The following is a 13750-nucleotide window of genomic DNA, read 5'->3' on the forward strand; positions in this document are numbered from 1 at the left end:
TGTCCCACTTGGGGCTCCCAGTCTTCATCCCCATTTTACAGACGAGGGAACTGAGGCACAGAGAAGTCAAGTGACTCGCCCACAGTCACCCAGCTGACAGGTGGCAGAGCCGGGATTCAGACCCACGACCTCTGGGTCCCAAGCCCGTGAGGGTTTAAATACCAGGAATAAGGAGTTTCCATTTGGCGCGGAGGTGGACGGGCAAGCAACGGGGCTCCTTGAGGAGTGGGGAAAGAGGGACCGAAGAGTTATTTTGTTTTCTGAAGAAGAATGATCCAAACAGTAGCGGTTAGTATAGAGTGGAGTGGGGAGAGACGAGAGGCCGGGAGGTCAGCCAGGAGGCCGACGCGCTAGTCGGGGCGGGATGTAAGTGCTTGGATCAGCGCGGAGGCAGTTTGGACGGAGAGGAAAGGGAGGATTTTAGCAATGTCTTGAAGGTAGAGGTGAGAAGATCCGATGACACCGAATAGGTGGGTCGAGTGAGCGAGATGAGGAGAGGATAACGCCAAGGCGAGGAGTTTGCGAGACAGGGTGGACGGTGGTGCCGTCTTCAGTTATTCTACAATGGCAGTAATTGTATTTATTAAGTGCCTACTGCGTGTGGAGAACTAGTACGAGGGTGGGGATTAGCTCCAGACCCTGTCCCCGGGCGGGGTTCGCGATCTACGAAAACGGGGACCCGGGGGAGAGGCCTGGAGATGAACTCGTTGAGAGCAACGAAAACAGTGGGAACGGGGGAAAGACCAAGGATGACACAGTAGAGCGAAAGTCGCGGGATGAAATATGAGAATAAGCCACTGAAAGTATAATCCAGGTGGTAAGGCCGGGTGTAAATAGGTGAGCGCTTGCCAGACCCGGTCGATTAGCCCGGAGAGAAGGAGAGCTGGGCTCCGTGTGGGTCAGCTGCTCCTCCAGGACCGGATGGAAAGTCCCTCCCATCCGGTGTACAATTTCGGCACCCCGAACCCACCGCTCGACCCTTCAAAATGTAAAAAGCAGAGAGTCGTTCACCCTAATGCCGTGCACCGTCGCCCCTTTTTCTTCCCACCCATCGATTTCAGTCGGTTTCCCGCTTTCCTGGAAGTTCAGTCCAGGCGCTTCCCTCTCCCAGGGCCGAGGGCCGGGGGTCACCAGCCCCCGGGTGTGTCCCGACTATGAGTGAGGACCCTCTGGGGCCGGCCAGTTCCCCCCCAAAACCCGGGAGCTGGCGACGGCTCCCTGGCCCCGGCCCGGGGCCCGTTGACCACAGTGTGGGCCACGGGGCTCAAGGGCGCATGGGGTGCAAGGGAATCGGGGGCTCGGGGGATTCGAGGGCGCACGGAGGCAGAGGGTTCAGGGGCCCGGACTGTTCAGGTGTGGAAGGGGTTCAGGGGCACAGAGGGTTCAGGGGCACATGCGGCGCAGAGGACACAGAGGGATCAGGTGCTCAAGCGGTGCAGAAGGTTCAGAGGGTTCAGGAGCACACGGGGCGCAGAGGGTTCATGGGCACAGAGTGTTCAGGTGTGCAAGAGGTGCAGAGGGTTCAGGGGCACACGGGGCACAGAGGGCACAGAAGGATCAGGGGTGCAGAGGGTGCAGAGGGTTGAGGGTGCCCGGGGAGTCAGGGGACCCAGAGGGCACAGAGGGGGCCCGGAGGCTCAGGTTTGAGGGTGCACGAGGGCTCAGGGGGCACAGAGGGTACAAAGGGTTGAGGGGGCCCGGGGGCTCAGGGGGCGCAGAGGGTTGAAGGGGCGCGGTATCTCCGGGTCAGAGGGGTCGGGGTCGGGGTCGGGGAAGGGGTCCGCAGGGATGGTGGGCGGGACTGGCGTCCCCCGGCTGTCCCGCCCCGCTCCGTCCCCTTGCCCCGGACGGACCTTGCCCCGGGCAATGAACCCCGGCCATGGGCAGGGCCAGGGGCCAGAGGTGCCCCGTCCCGCACCCCCGGGCCGATGGCTGCGGCGGGCTGGGGCTGCGGGCCGTGCCAGCCCTGCGGAGGCAGTCCGGTGAGTGGCCCCGGGGGAGGAGGGGGGCACTAAGCTTGCCATTCCTGGGGAGGAGAGAGAGGGGCAGCGAGTCTACAGACCCCCCTCCCAAAACCCCACACCCAAATCTCCCTCTTCCCCAACCCCCAGCCCCAATCTTCCTCCTCCCCAGCCCCCAGACTCAAATCTCCCTCCTCCCCAACCCCTAGACTCAAATCTCCCTCCTCCCCAACCCCCAGCCCCAAATCTCCCTCCTCCCCAGCCCCCAGCCCCAAATCTCCCTCCTCCCCACGCCTCAGCCCCAAATCTCCCTCCTTCCCAAACCTCAGCCCCAAGTTTCCCTCCTTCCCAAGCCCCAGCCCCAAATCTCCCTTCCCCCCCAATCCTAGCCCCAAATCTCCCTCCTCCCCAACTTCCTGACCCTAACCTTCCCCCACCTCCCTGACCCAAACCTCCCTCTCCCAACATCCCAGATCCAAACTTCCCCCCCTCCAACTTCTTAACCCCAAACCTCCCTCCTCCCCTACCTCCAGACCCAAACCTCCCTCCTCCCCTATCCCCAGACCCTAACCTCCCTCCTCCCCAACCCCCAGACCCAAATCTTCCTCCTCCCCGGCTCCCTGGCCCTTACCTCCTTCCCCTACCTCCCTGACCCAAACCTCCCTCTCCCAATCTCCCAGACCCAAACCTCCCTCCCCAAACCTTCCTAACCCCAAACCTCTTTTCCCCATCCCAAACCTCCCACCTCCCCAAGCCTCAAACCCAAATCCCCCTCCCCGCAACTTCCTAACCCAAAACTTCTTCTCCCCAACCCCCAGACCCAAAACCTCCTCCCTCCCTAACCCCCAGACGCAAACCTCCTTCTTTCCTCCGCTCCCTGACCTCACGGTATCCAGTAGGACTCGGGGGACTGTGGAGGGGGGTTGCCGTGTAGCCCCAGAGAGCCGAGAGAAAGATCGATTGTAATGATTTTACAGACCACATCGTTTTTCCTTCAGCAGCAGCTGTCTCCTCCAGATCGCCTATTGAAATTTGAAGAGACACAAATGTATTTTTTTTTTTGTATAGCATTAAGGAATTTTCATATGACCACATAAACTGGAAGGTCTGTCGTCAGGAGATTTTCAAGCTGCACTCATACTTTAATTTGCCCGGTTCCCCAGCACCGGGAGTATAAAAAGAAATCGGTGGTCGGGGTAGACCAGGGAACCCAATAGCTAGTTTAGAGAACAGATAGTAAAGGTGGTTATTGAGTGCCCGATGAAGTGCACTGTATATTTACAAAGAGGGTAATGAATAAATAATAAACTGCTCAGACAACCCATTTTACAAAAAAAAAAAATATATATATATAAGTGCTGAGGGAAGGTATAAGCGTAGTTCCAATTAGGACTGTGAGCCCTATGTGGGACGTGGACATTGACCAACCCGGTGATCTTGTGTCTGGTACACAGTGAACACCTCCCTAAAACCATTAAAATAAATAGTAATGGTATTTGTGAAATGCTTACTCTGTGTCAAGCACTGGGGTAGATACAGTATAATCAGATCAGTCACCATTCCCTAACCACATGGAGCTCACAGACTAAAGGGAGAGTGAACGGGTTCTTAATCTCCATTTTACAGAGGGGGAACCTGAGGCCCAGGCAGGTTAAATGCCTTGCCCCAGGTGACTCAGGAGGCAAGTGGCGGAGCTGGGACTGGAACCCAGATCTCCCGATTCCCAGTCCTGTGCTCTTTCCCCCAGGCTGTAAATGCTTGAAGTGCCTGATGGATCGATATATCTTGGGGTTTTGAGAGGCAGTTGGGGAAGGCTTTTTGGAGGAGTTGGGATTTTAGGAGGAATCTGAACATGGAGAGATCTGTGGTCTGCTGGATTAGGGTGGTGCGGGGAGTTCCAAGACCGGAGAAATGACACGAATGATGCCGGAGAGCTGAGAGCAAGGGTGGAAAGGTTTGAGGCCGAGCCTGAGGAGTTTGTCCTTGATGGGCGGGAAATGGGAAGCAAGAAGTGGGTAATGGCAAAGGGAGAAGGAGATGATAGTAATAATAATAATGATGTTTGTTAAGCGCTTAATACGTGCCAAGCGCTCTCCTAAACGCTACAGTAGATACAGGTTCATCGGGCCGGACACGGGGGCGCTCACAGTCTAAGAGGGAGGGAGAAGGCTGAGGAGGAGGGAGGGGAGTTGAGGAGACTTGGGGAGTTCACTCTGAAGACATCCAAGAGAAGAGCACGGGCTTGGGATTCAGAGGACATGGGTTCTAATTCCGCCTCCGCCACTTGTCTGCTGTGTGACCTTGGGCAAGCCACTTCACTTCTCCGTGCCTCCGTTACCTCATCTGGAAAATGGGGATTGAGACTGTGAGCCCCACTTGGGACAACCTGATTATCCTGTAACTACCCCAGCACTTAGAACAGAGCTTAGCACATAGTAAGTGCTTAATAAATGCCATAACAATAATAATAATAATAATCCCAGCTCCATTCAATAGTGTTTATTGAGTGCTTACTATGTGCAGGGCACTGTACTAAGTGCTCGGAATGTACAATTCGGCAACACATAGAGGCGATCCCTGCCCATTGACAGTCTGCTCTGTGCAGACTTGGGCGAGTCACTTCTCTGTGCCTCAGTTATGTCATCTGTAAAATGGGGATTAAGTCTGTGAGCCTCATGTGGGTCAATGGACTGTGTCCAAAGTGATTAGCTCGTATCTACCCCGGCGCTCAGTATAGTGTCTGGCCGTAGTAAGCGTTTAACAAGTACCTTTTTTTTTAAAAAAAAATCTCTTTCTGCGCTTTCATTGACGCAGGGCTGGAACCAGACCAGACCTCCTGAAAACCTGAGATTGGCCCCATGTTTTCAGCATGCAATCTTGGCTTGGATCCCATGTGTCTATCTGTGGGTCTTCGGCCCTTTCTACTTTGTGTACATTCACCGGCACAGCAAGGGTTACATCCGGATGTCTCGTCTCTTCAAAGTTAAAATGGTAATTCCCACTGGGGCCTTGCTTTTGCTGCTTGAGATTGGACGTTAAAAAGAACTCCCTCGATCCCATTCCGAGGGGTGGAGACACTCGGATGCTCGGGATCGATTCCTCTTGATTATTTATTTATGCCTCTTTATTAGTTCTGATTATCTTGGCTTGTTTCATACAACTACCCTCATTTTCAAGTCCAGCTGCTTGGTTTTCCCCATAGTCTTATTGAAATCTTCCAGGCTGGATCAGACTAGTCTTCCGTTAGCATCTTTTTCTCACTCTGTGATAATATTGTCTCTATTATGCACATTCCCCCATCCGGGACTCCAATCCTCCCTTCCCCCGTAATGTCCTCCTCTCCCCAGTCTTCAATTCCCAGGTCCATCCATCCCTCCATCCCCTCCGGAATCAACCGCATCTGCGACGATCATACATCAACTCATCGTTTTTGCACCAATATTCACCCTGCTCTGGGGAAATCTCCTTTCAGGGCTCCCACTGGCCTTGATATTCCAAGTCAAAGCGTATTTTTTTACCTTTTTCAGGTACTGAGCTTCGCCTTGATGTCGCTCTGCTTCTTTAACCTCTGCTTCACCCTTTGGAAAATAAAACAAGGCACCCCTCAAGCCCTGGAACTCCTCATTAACCCCGCCATGTTGCTCATCACAATGGTAACGTCTGAGGTTTGGAGCCGTTGTCTGTCCAGCGAGCGTTGGGGGGAGCCAAGACAGAAGCCGGTTTTCTTATAATGATGTAAATGTTAACGTTTTCTTCTGGTGCCTCTCCCTGCCTGTCTTCTTTTTGCAGAGCCTCACAGTATTCCTGATTCATTTTGAAAGGCTGAAGGGTGTCCAGTCTTCAGGCGTCTTGTTCGTTTACTGGTTGCTCTCATTTCTGGTCACACTGGTCACGCTAAGTGCGACGGTCCAGCATGCCTTGCAAGGAGTAAGGGTGGTATAACTGGGGCCTGGGAGTTGGGGGTGGGATAGGGTGGGGAGGGGAAGCAGGCCCAAGGAAAGCTGGAAAGTCTTGCAGGCAAAAAGTAACCTGAATTCAAGGAATTTGCTATCATCCCGTCCATTGATCAATCAATGGCATTTACTGAGCGCTTACTATGTCTAGAGCACTGTACTAAGCGCTTGGAAGAGTACAGACTTTGCAGACACATTCCCTACCCATAAGGAGTTTACAATCGTATTTATTGAGCGCTTACTGTGTGCGAAGCACTGTACTAAGTGGTTGGGAGAGTACAATCTAGAAACGAGCTTACAGTCTAGGCATCCCTCTCCCCTCTCTCCCGGAACCCGACACCCAAATCTTGACCCACAGTTTTTTGTTTTTTTTGAAAAAAACTGAAAAGCAACATCACTATCTTTTAAGGTGCCCCCTTCTCTCTTCTTCTCCTCTTCTCCCCGACCTTTGCTGCTTTCCCTGTGGAAATTGGGAGAGTTTGGGACCCAGGCATGCTATGTAGGCAGAGCAGCGAGGCATCCTCCTCCAGGAAGCTCCTGATCGGCTCCCTGTGGGGCAGCCCCATTCCCTCAGGGAGATCGGGAAGACCCAGCTCTGATTAGTCCCCGGCTGCCCCGAGGAGGAGGAGGACGAGGACGAGGAGGAGGAAGAGGGGGCGGGAGGATCCTTGAGCGAGGATCCTTGAGCGAAGGGCCAACCGAGAAAGCCACATTGTTTTAGTCCTGTTCCCAAAGGAGGATTTGGAATGCTGAAGAACATCACGTTCCAAAATCAGCAAATCCCCTCGAACCAGTTCAGAGACTTCCTTCCAGCCTGGTTCAGAGGGATAAAATAATAATAATAATGATGGTCTTTGTTCAGGCACTGGACTAGATGCTAGAGTGGATACAAGCAAATCCAGTTGGACACAGTCCCTGTCCTTCTTGGGGTTCACAGTTTCAATGTAGCAGAGAGGACAGGTACTGAATCCTCTATTTTACAGATGAAGAAACTGAGGCGCTGATTTGACTTAAAACATTCTGTTTTTTACCCACTAGTAAGTTCGTTGCGGGCAGAGAATGGTTCTGTTTATCATATTGTACTCTCCCGGGCACCTATACGGTGCTCTGCACATGGTAAGCGCTCAATAATTACATCTGAATGAATGAATCCCTTCTTTGCTATTCCCAGGAATAGTATCATTAATTGAGAGTCCACTTAATGCGGTGGTCTACAGTGGGCACTCGGGAAGAATAGAAAAACAAAGCGACCTGGTTTGGCACATAGTAAGCGCTTAACAAATACCAAAATTATAATAATAAGAATTTTTATTAATAAGGAAGGTTCCATGGTGCTTTACTCGATGGCGACTGAAGAGCCCGAGAGCTGGCGGGAGCTTACGTTCTAACAGACCAGCCCATCCTGAAGTCCCTGTTGTTGAGTGGCTTTTTCCCTTCATTTCCCTCAGAATGAACGGAGATCAGGGTTTTCTCACAGCACTGTCTAGTACCCAGACACACTGCCGCTCTGGAATTTTCCTTATCAGTCAACTGATCACATTTATTGAGCGCTTATTGTTTGCAGTGCGTCGTACTATGTACTTGGGATAGTACAATATAACAGAGTTGGTAGATACGATCCCTACCCCCAAGGAGAGAAAGGTAGGCATTAATATAACCAAACCCAATCCTCCTGCCTTCCCCAACCTCCCTATTTTAGTAATAATAATAATAACTGTGGTATTTGTTAAACACTTACCATGTGCCGGCACCGAGGCGGATACAAGCTTATCAGGTTGGACACGGCCCCCGTCCCACAGAGAGCTCACGGTCTCAATCCCCATTTTACAGATGAGGTAAGTGAGGCCCGGAAGAGTGAAGTGTCTTGCCCAAAGTCACACAGCAGACAGGTGGTGGAGCCGGGATTAGAACCTGTGACTTTCTGACTCCCAGGCCCGTGCTCTATCCACTACACCACGCTGCTGCTAGTAAAACCGGCTTGAATCACTCCAGCTTCTCTTTGCCGAGAACCCTGAAAGCGGTTGTGTTCAATTTCACAGGGCTTCCCCAGAGACGCCTTCCGCCATATCGTCTCCTATCTTTATTCGGCTCTGGTCGGGGCACAGTTCGTGATCTCCTTCTTTGCCGACCAGCCTCCGTTCTTCGCTAAAGTTCCTCAGGAGTCGGTAAGTCCGCGACTCAACCTCCTCGACTTCGCCAAATGCTCAACACGCTAAGGTTTGTTGAAAGCACCCGAAGCCTTCCCTTCTGGAAGAAAGACAGTGGGGGATTTTGTTTTTTATGGTATTTGTTAGGTGTTTACCATGGGCCAGGCCCCATCTGAAGCAATGGGGTAGAGACAAGGTAATGAGGTTGGACACAGTCCCTGTCCCACGTAGGGCTCCCGACCTTCACCCCCATTTTACAGATGAGGTAACCGAGGCCCCGAGAAGTAAAGTGACTCGGCCCGTGTCACCCCGCAGACAAGTGGCGGAGCCGGGATTAGAACCCAGGTCCTTCTGGCTCCCAGGCCCAGGATCTATCTATCCACTGGCCACGGTTCGAAGGATTGCCCCGACTGGCAGTCAAAAACTTCTGCAGCCCACGTACTTTGGCGGGGATCGGCTCTCAGTTGCAAAATGGAGCCATGACGACAACTCCTGGCCAACCAACATCTGCGGGCAAGGGAAGCAGGGATCCCATCGATCCCACTGAATCTCAAAGCTCCTCACTTTTTCCTTATCCAGAACCCGTGTCCTGAATCCGGAGCCTCTTTCCCTTCCAAAGTCACATTCTGGTGGTTTTCCAGGTAAGGCAAGGAGCGATCGATCAATCACATGCTGTTAAAAAAAAAGAAGTGTATTCTAACGAAGGGAAAGGCAGCTAAATTTATCGGTAATTGCCCCTCCATTCGTTAATTCATTCATTCAATCGTATTTCTTGAGCACCTACTGTGCGCAAAGCACTGTACTAAGCTCTTGGGAGAGTACGATACAACAATAAACGGACACAGCCCCTGCCCGAAGTGAGCTTACAATCTAGACTTGTCCCGGCGATACTGTTTTTTCGCAGGTTGGTTTGGCAAGGCTACCGACGACCCTTGGAACCTGATGACTTATGGTCCCTGCAGAGAGAAAATTCGTCAGAAGAACTCGTATCTCAGCTCGAGAGGGAATGGAAAAAGAACCATCACCAGACCCCGTGGTAAGTGTCCGGCAGCCAAGAGCTGCCCTTGCTGTGCCCATCTCATTCATTCTTTCATCCGATCGTATCTATTGAGCGCCCACTCTGTGCCGAGCACTGTACTGAGCGCTCGGCGGAGTAGGCCCGGGGCGGCAGGCTGTCTTCGGCCTAGAATCGCGGGTCACGCTGAGGAGAATCGTTGACATCTGGGGAGTGGCACAGAATAGAAACCCAAAGCCCCTGCAGGGACCTCGATGTTCTTGAAAACATGGGCTAAGAAGAGCAGTGTGTACACCATGTTTAACAACTGTGGTATTTGTTAGGAACTTAATAGCAGTAATAATAATAATAATAATGGAATGTAAGCCCTTACTTTGTGCCAGGCGCTGTTCTAAGCACTGGGGTGGACAGAGAAGCAACGTGGCAGAGAGGCAGTGTGGCTCAGTGGAAAGAGCACAGGCTTGGGAGTCAGAGGTCGTGGGTTCTAATCCCGACTCTGCCGCCTGTCTGCTGTGTGACCTTGGGCAAGTCACTTAACTTCTCTGGGCCTCAGTTACTTCATCTGTAAAAATGGGGATTAAAAAAATGTGAGCCCCACGTGGGACAATTTGATGACCCTGTATCTCCCCCAGTGCTTAGAACAGGGTTCTGCACATAGTAAGCGCTTAACAAATACCATAATTATTATTATTATTACAGGCAAATGGGGTTGGACACAGTCCATTTCCCGGGGCTCAGCAGTCTTAATCTCCATTTTACAGATGAGGAAACTAAAGCCCAGTGATTTGCCCAGGGTTGCACAACATGGAGCCAGGATTAGAACCCAGGTCCTTCTGACTCTTAGGCCTGTATTCTATCCACTGGACCACACTGCTGACGATATGCCAAGCCCTCTACTAAGCACTGGGGTAGATACAGGAAGGATATTCATTCATTCATTCAATAGTATTTATTGAGCGCTTACTATGTGCAGAGCACTGTACTAAGCGCTTGGAATGGACAATTCGGCAACAGATAGAGACGATGCCTGCCCGTTGTCGGGCTTACAGTCTAATGGGGGGAGACAGACGGACAAAAACAATAGCAATATATGGAATCAAGGGGATGAACATCTCATTAACAAAATAAATAGGGTAATAAGAATATATACAAATGAGCTGACGAGCACAGTGCTGAGAGGAGGGGAAGGGAGAGGGGGAAGAGCGGGGGGGGGGGAAGCTGAGAGGAGGTGAAGTGGGGGGGGCAGAGATGCAGCAGAGGGAAAAGGGAAAGGTCAGTCTGGGCAGGCCTCCTGGAGGAGGTGAGCTCTCAGTAGGGCTTTGAAGAGGGGAAGAGAGTTAGTTTGGCGGAGGTGAGGAGGGAGGGCGTTCCGGGACGGCGGGAGGACGGGGGCCAGGGGTCGACGGCGGGATAGGCAGGGTAGTCAGGTCCCCCCGTGGGGCTCCAAAAGCAAGTAGGAGGGAGGCCAGAAATGGAATCTCTTCGGGTTAGGTGAGGCTAATGTAGAGGCAGAGGGATGACTGAGATGATCTCTGGGGACCCCCAACAGCCCCTTCTTTCTGTGACTTGGACTACTGACATCGAGAGTGGGCATCCAGTCAGCTCAGTGGCAGCTGGTGGCAACCTCTCGGGATTCTAGGCATTCGGTTACTTATTTAATCCATCAGTCAGTCAATCGATCATATTGATTATTGTCCAGAACTCTGTACTAAGCGCTTGGGAGAATGAAATACAGTAGAATTAGCAGACATGTTCCCTACCTATAATGAGCTCACAGTCTAGGTCAGTGGTGCTGGACTCCAAGTCCAGAGCTTCAGGAGGCACTAAATCCAGATTCTTGTTCCCAGGGAACTGTGTTTATTCCCATCCTGCGTGGGCTGATTATTATTATTATATTTGTTAAGCGCTATGTGCCAAGCACTGTTCTAAGCACTGGGGTAGATACAAGTTACTCGAGTTAGACCCACCCCTGTGCCGCCCTGGGCTCACGCTCTCAATCCCCGTTTTTTACAGGTGAGGTCACTGAGGCACAGAGAAGTGAAGTGACCTGCCCAAGGTCACACAACAGACAAAGCGGTGGAGGCGGGATTAGAACCCACATCCTTCCGACTCCCAGGGCTGCGTTCTATCTACCAAGCCACGCTGCTTCGCCACTTGGGAGACTGCAATACAACAGAGGTGGCAAACACGGCCTAGTGACATGAACCCGGGCTTGGGAGTCAGAGGTCGTGGGTTCTAATCCTGGCTCTGCCACTTGTCTGCTGGGTGACCTTGGGCAAGTCACCTCACTTCTCCGGGCCTCAATTCCCTCATCTGTACAATGGGGATTAAGAGTGTGAGCCCCACGTGGGACAACCTGAATACCTCGTATCTACTCCAGCGCTTAGAACAGTGCTTGGCACATAGTAAGTGCTTAACAAATACCATCATCATTATTACTATTGCTATTATTATGACAATTACTTATTACTACTATTACTATTAATATAATGGTTAATTATTATTAATAATTATTACTATTCATATAACACATTCCCTGCCCAAAAGGAACTTACAGATTAGAGTGGAAAACGGGCATTGATATAAATAAATAATTTATATAAAGGTAAGTACGTTTGTGCTGTGCTTAAGCTGTAGACTTAAATTCTAGATGGTAAGGTCATCGTGGGCAGGGAACGTGTCCGTCGATTCTGCTGTATCGTGCTCTCCCGTGCGCTTGGGGCTCAGCCTTGGTTCATCCTCTCTTAAGGAGCCCAGACGCGGTGGCGTTGAACAGAGACGGACAGCTCAGAGGTGAGGCCGCAGACCCATGGGAGACTCAGCCTTTCCTACAGTCGGAGCGGACCCAGAGCGGCCCTTTGCTGAAGGCCATTTGGAGGGTGTTTGGCCTCAGTTTCCTCCTCGGGTCTCTCAGCTTGGTCGCCTGCGACATCTTCACGTTTTCCATCCCCAAGATCTTGAGGTTTGTCGAACCTTCGGCAGTACTCTCGCCCTTCTTCTCAAATTGAGGAGGGCACCCCAAGCCCCCTAATCCAGCAGCTTGCATTCTCCCCAACAACGGCCCAGTTCTTGCTCAACTGCATCCCCACTTCCTGCTTAAGCGCTTAACAAATACCAACGGTATTATTTATAGAACTGGGTCCGAGGATTGAAAAGGGAACAGTCAGAAATTCTGCTCCTCTAGTCACAGCACCCTTCAGGTCTGTAGCCTTCTGTCTTCATGTCGTCTTAAACGTCTCTTTAGGCATCTGTCGCCAGTACTCTCCCCATTTTTATTTTCAGATAAAAGTTGCACGCTTGTTACTCCACCGAAAAGCGGGTAACAGATGCTGGTTAATTTGAAAATTCCACCTGTGCAGATGCGAACAAATTATATGGAACTCATTTGAGCCAATCCATTCTGGACCCCCTGCCTGTTTGATAGGCCGAGATTTCTTTCGGCTGAGCTAAGGTCTTCGGTTCAATTCAGTCGTATTTATCGAGCGCTTCCTGTGTGCAAAGCACCGGACTGAGCGCTTGTGTGGGACAGACCTGTGACAGAATTCCACCCCTCGTGAACATACCGCTATGGACCAGCGCTCTTCTAGAAGGGAATTGTGTGGCCTCTTTAGATCTTCTAATAGTAGTATTTATTAAGCACTTACTCTGTGCAGAGCTCTGAGCTACGTGCTGGGAAAACATACACAGGTGGGAATTAGACCCCATCTCTGTTTTCCGGGGGGAGTTCACCATCTGAAAATAAAAACGGGGAGAGTACTGGAGACAGATGCATAAAGAGAAGTTTAAGGCAACATAAAGACAAAAGGCTACAGATCTGAAGGGTTCTGTGACGAGAGGAGCAGAATTTCAGTCCTTTCACAGCTCAAATGCCAACAGTTACAACCGCCACAGCCTTCCTGAGCTCTCTTTGCCCCTTTTCTGTTTTATGGTATCTGTTAAGCGCTTACTCCGTGTCCAGCACCGTTCTGAGCGCTGGGCTAGATACAAGATAATCAGGTTGAACACAGTCCCTGTTCCACATGGGGCTCGCAGTCTAAGTCGGAAGGAGGTGGATTTAATCCCCATTTTATAGACGAAGTAACTGAGGCACTGAGAAGTGAAGTCACTTGCCCAAGGTCCCACAGCAAAAGTGGCCAGAATTGGACCTCTAAGGACACCCCTCTTTCCAGAAGCCAGAATATAGACTCTTTCCCCTGAGCCCGAAGCCTGATTCCCTGGAGAACTGGACCGTAACTGGCCCAGTTTGGAGTTCAAATAACACTGCATCTGCACTGTTGTCTCCTGACCTTTACTCAGTCTCTGTGCTTTCTCCCGTAGCCTTTTCCTGGAATTCATCAGCGACCTGGCGGCTCCTGGCTGGAAGGGCTATTTCTGTGCAGTGCTACTGTTTCTCATAAACTCTCTAAAGATCCTGTTCGAGCAACGTTACATGTACGTGTGCTTTGTATTAGGGATGAGGCTGAAGACCGCCCTCGTCGGCCTGGTATACCGAAAGGTGAGCCGGCTCCCGTCCCCCTCACTGACCCACGGGTTTAGCTCAGCGGCTCTGGATATTCCTTGGTCAACCGAGCCCCGTCTCTCCCACGGTATTTCTTTCCACCTCCATCCCTGGAGATACCCTTCCTTCCCTTCCACACGTGGGATTTTTCACCCCTTCCTTCCCCCACGACCTGC

General features: G+C 51.5%; 1 protein-coding gene across 4 annotated transcripts in view; it reads left to right on the forward strand.

The window, feature by feature from the left end:
• The first annotated feature begins 1880 nt into the window (after positions 1-1880).
• ABCC6 (ATP binding cassette subfamily C member 6) overlaps positions 1881-13750 on the forward strand; it is a 48502-nt gene continuing 36632 nt past the window's right edge. For all 4 annotated transcript variants that reach the window (XM_029057834.2, XM_029057836.2, XM_029057837.2 and 1 more), the window contains exons 1-9: positions 1881-1982; positions 4776-4952; positions 5489-5614; positions 5751-5888; positions 7954-8079; positions 8641-8702; positions 8966-9097; positions 11826-12038; positions 13394-13571. In XM_029057834.2, coding sequence (XP_028913667.1) covers positions 1929-1982; positions 4776-4952; positions 5489-5614; positions 5751-5888; positions 7954-8079; positions 8641-8702; positions 8966-9097; positions 11826-12038; positions 13394-13571 — 1206 coding nt within the window. In that variant the 5' untranslated portion in view covers positions 1881-1928. The remainder of the gene's footprint in view (positions 1983-4775; positions 4953-5488; positions 5615-5750; positions 5889-7953; positions 8080-8640; positions 8703-8965; positions 9098-11825; positions 12039-13393; positions 13572-13750) is intronic.

The sequence above is a fragment of the Ornithorhynchus anatinus genome, chromosome 2, assembly GCF_004115215.2.
Source record: "Ornithorhynchus anatinus isolate Pmale09 chromosome 2, mOrnAna1.pri.v4, whole genome shotgun sequence".
Taxonomy (NCBI): Eukaryota; Metazoa; Chordata; class Mammalia; order Monotremata; family Ornithorhynchidae; genus Ornithorhynchus; species Ornithorhynchus anatinus.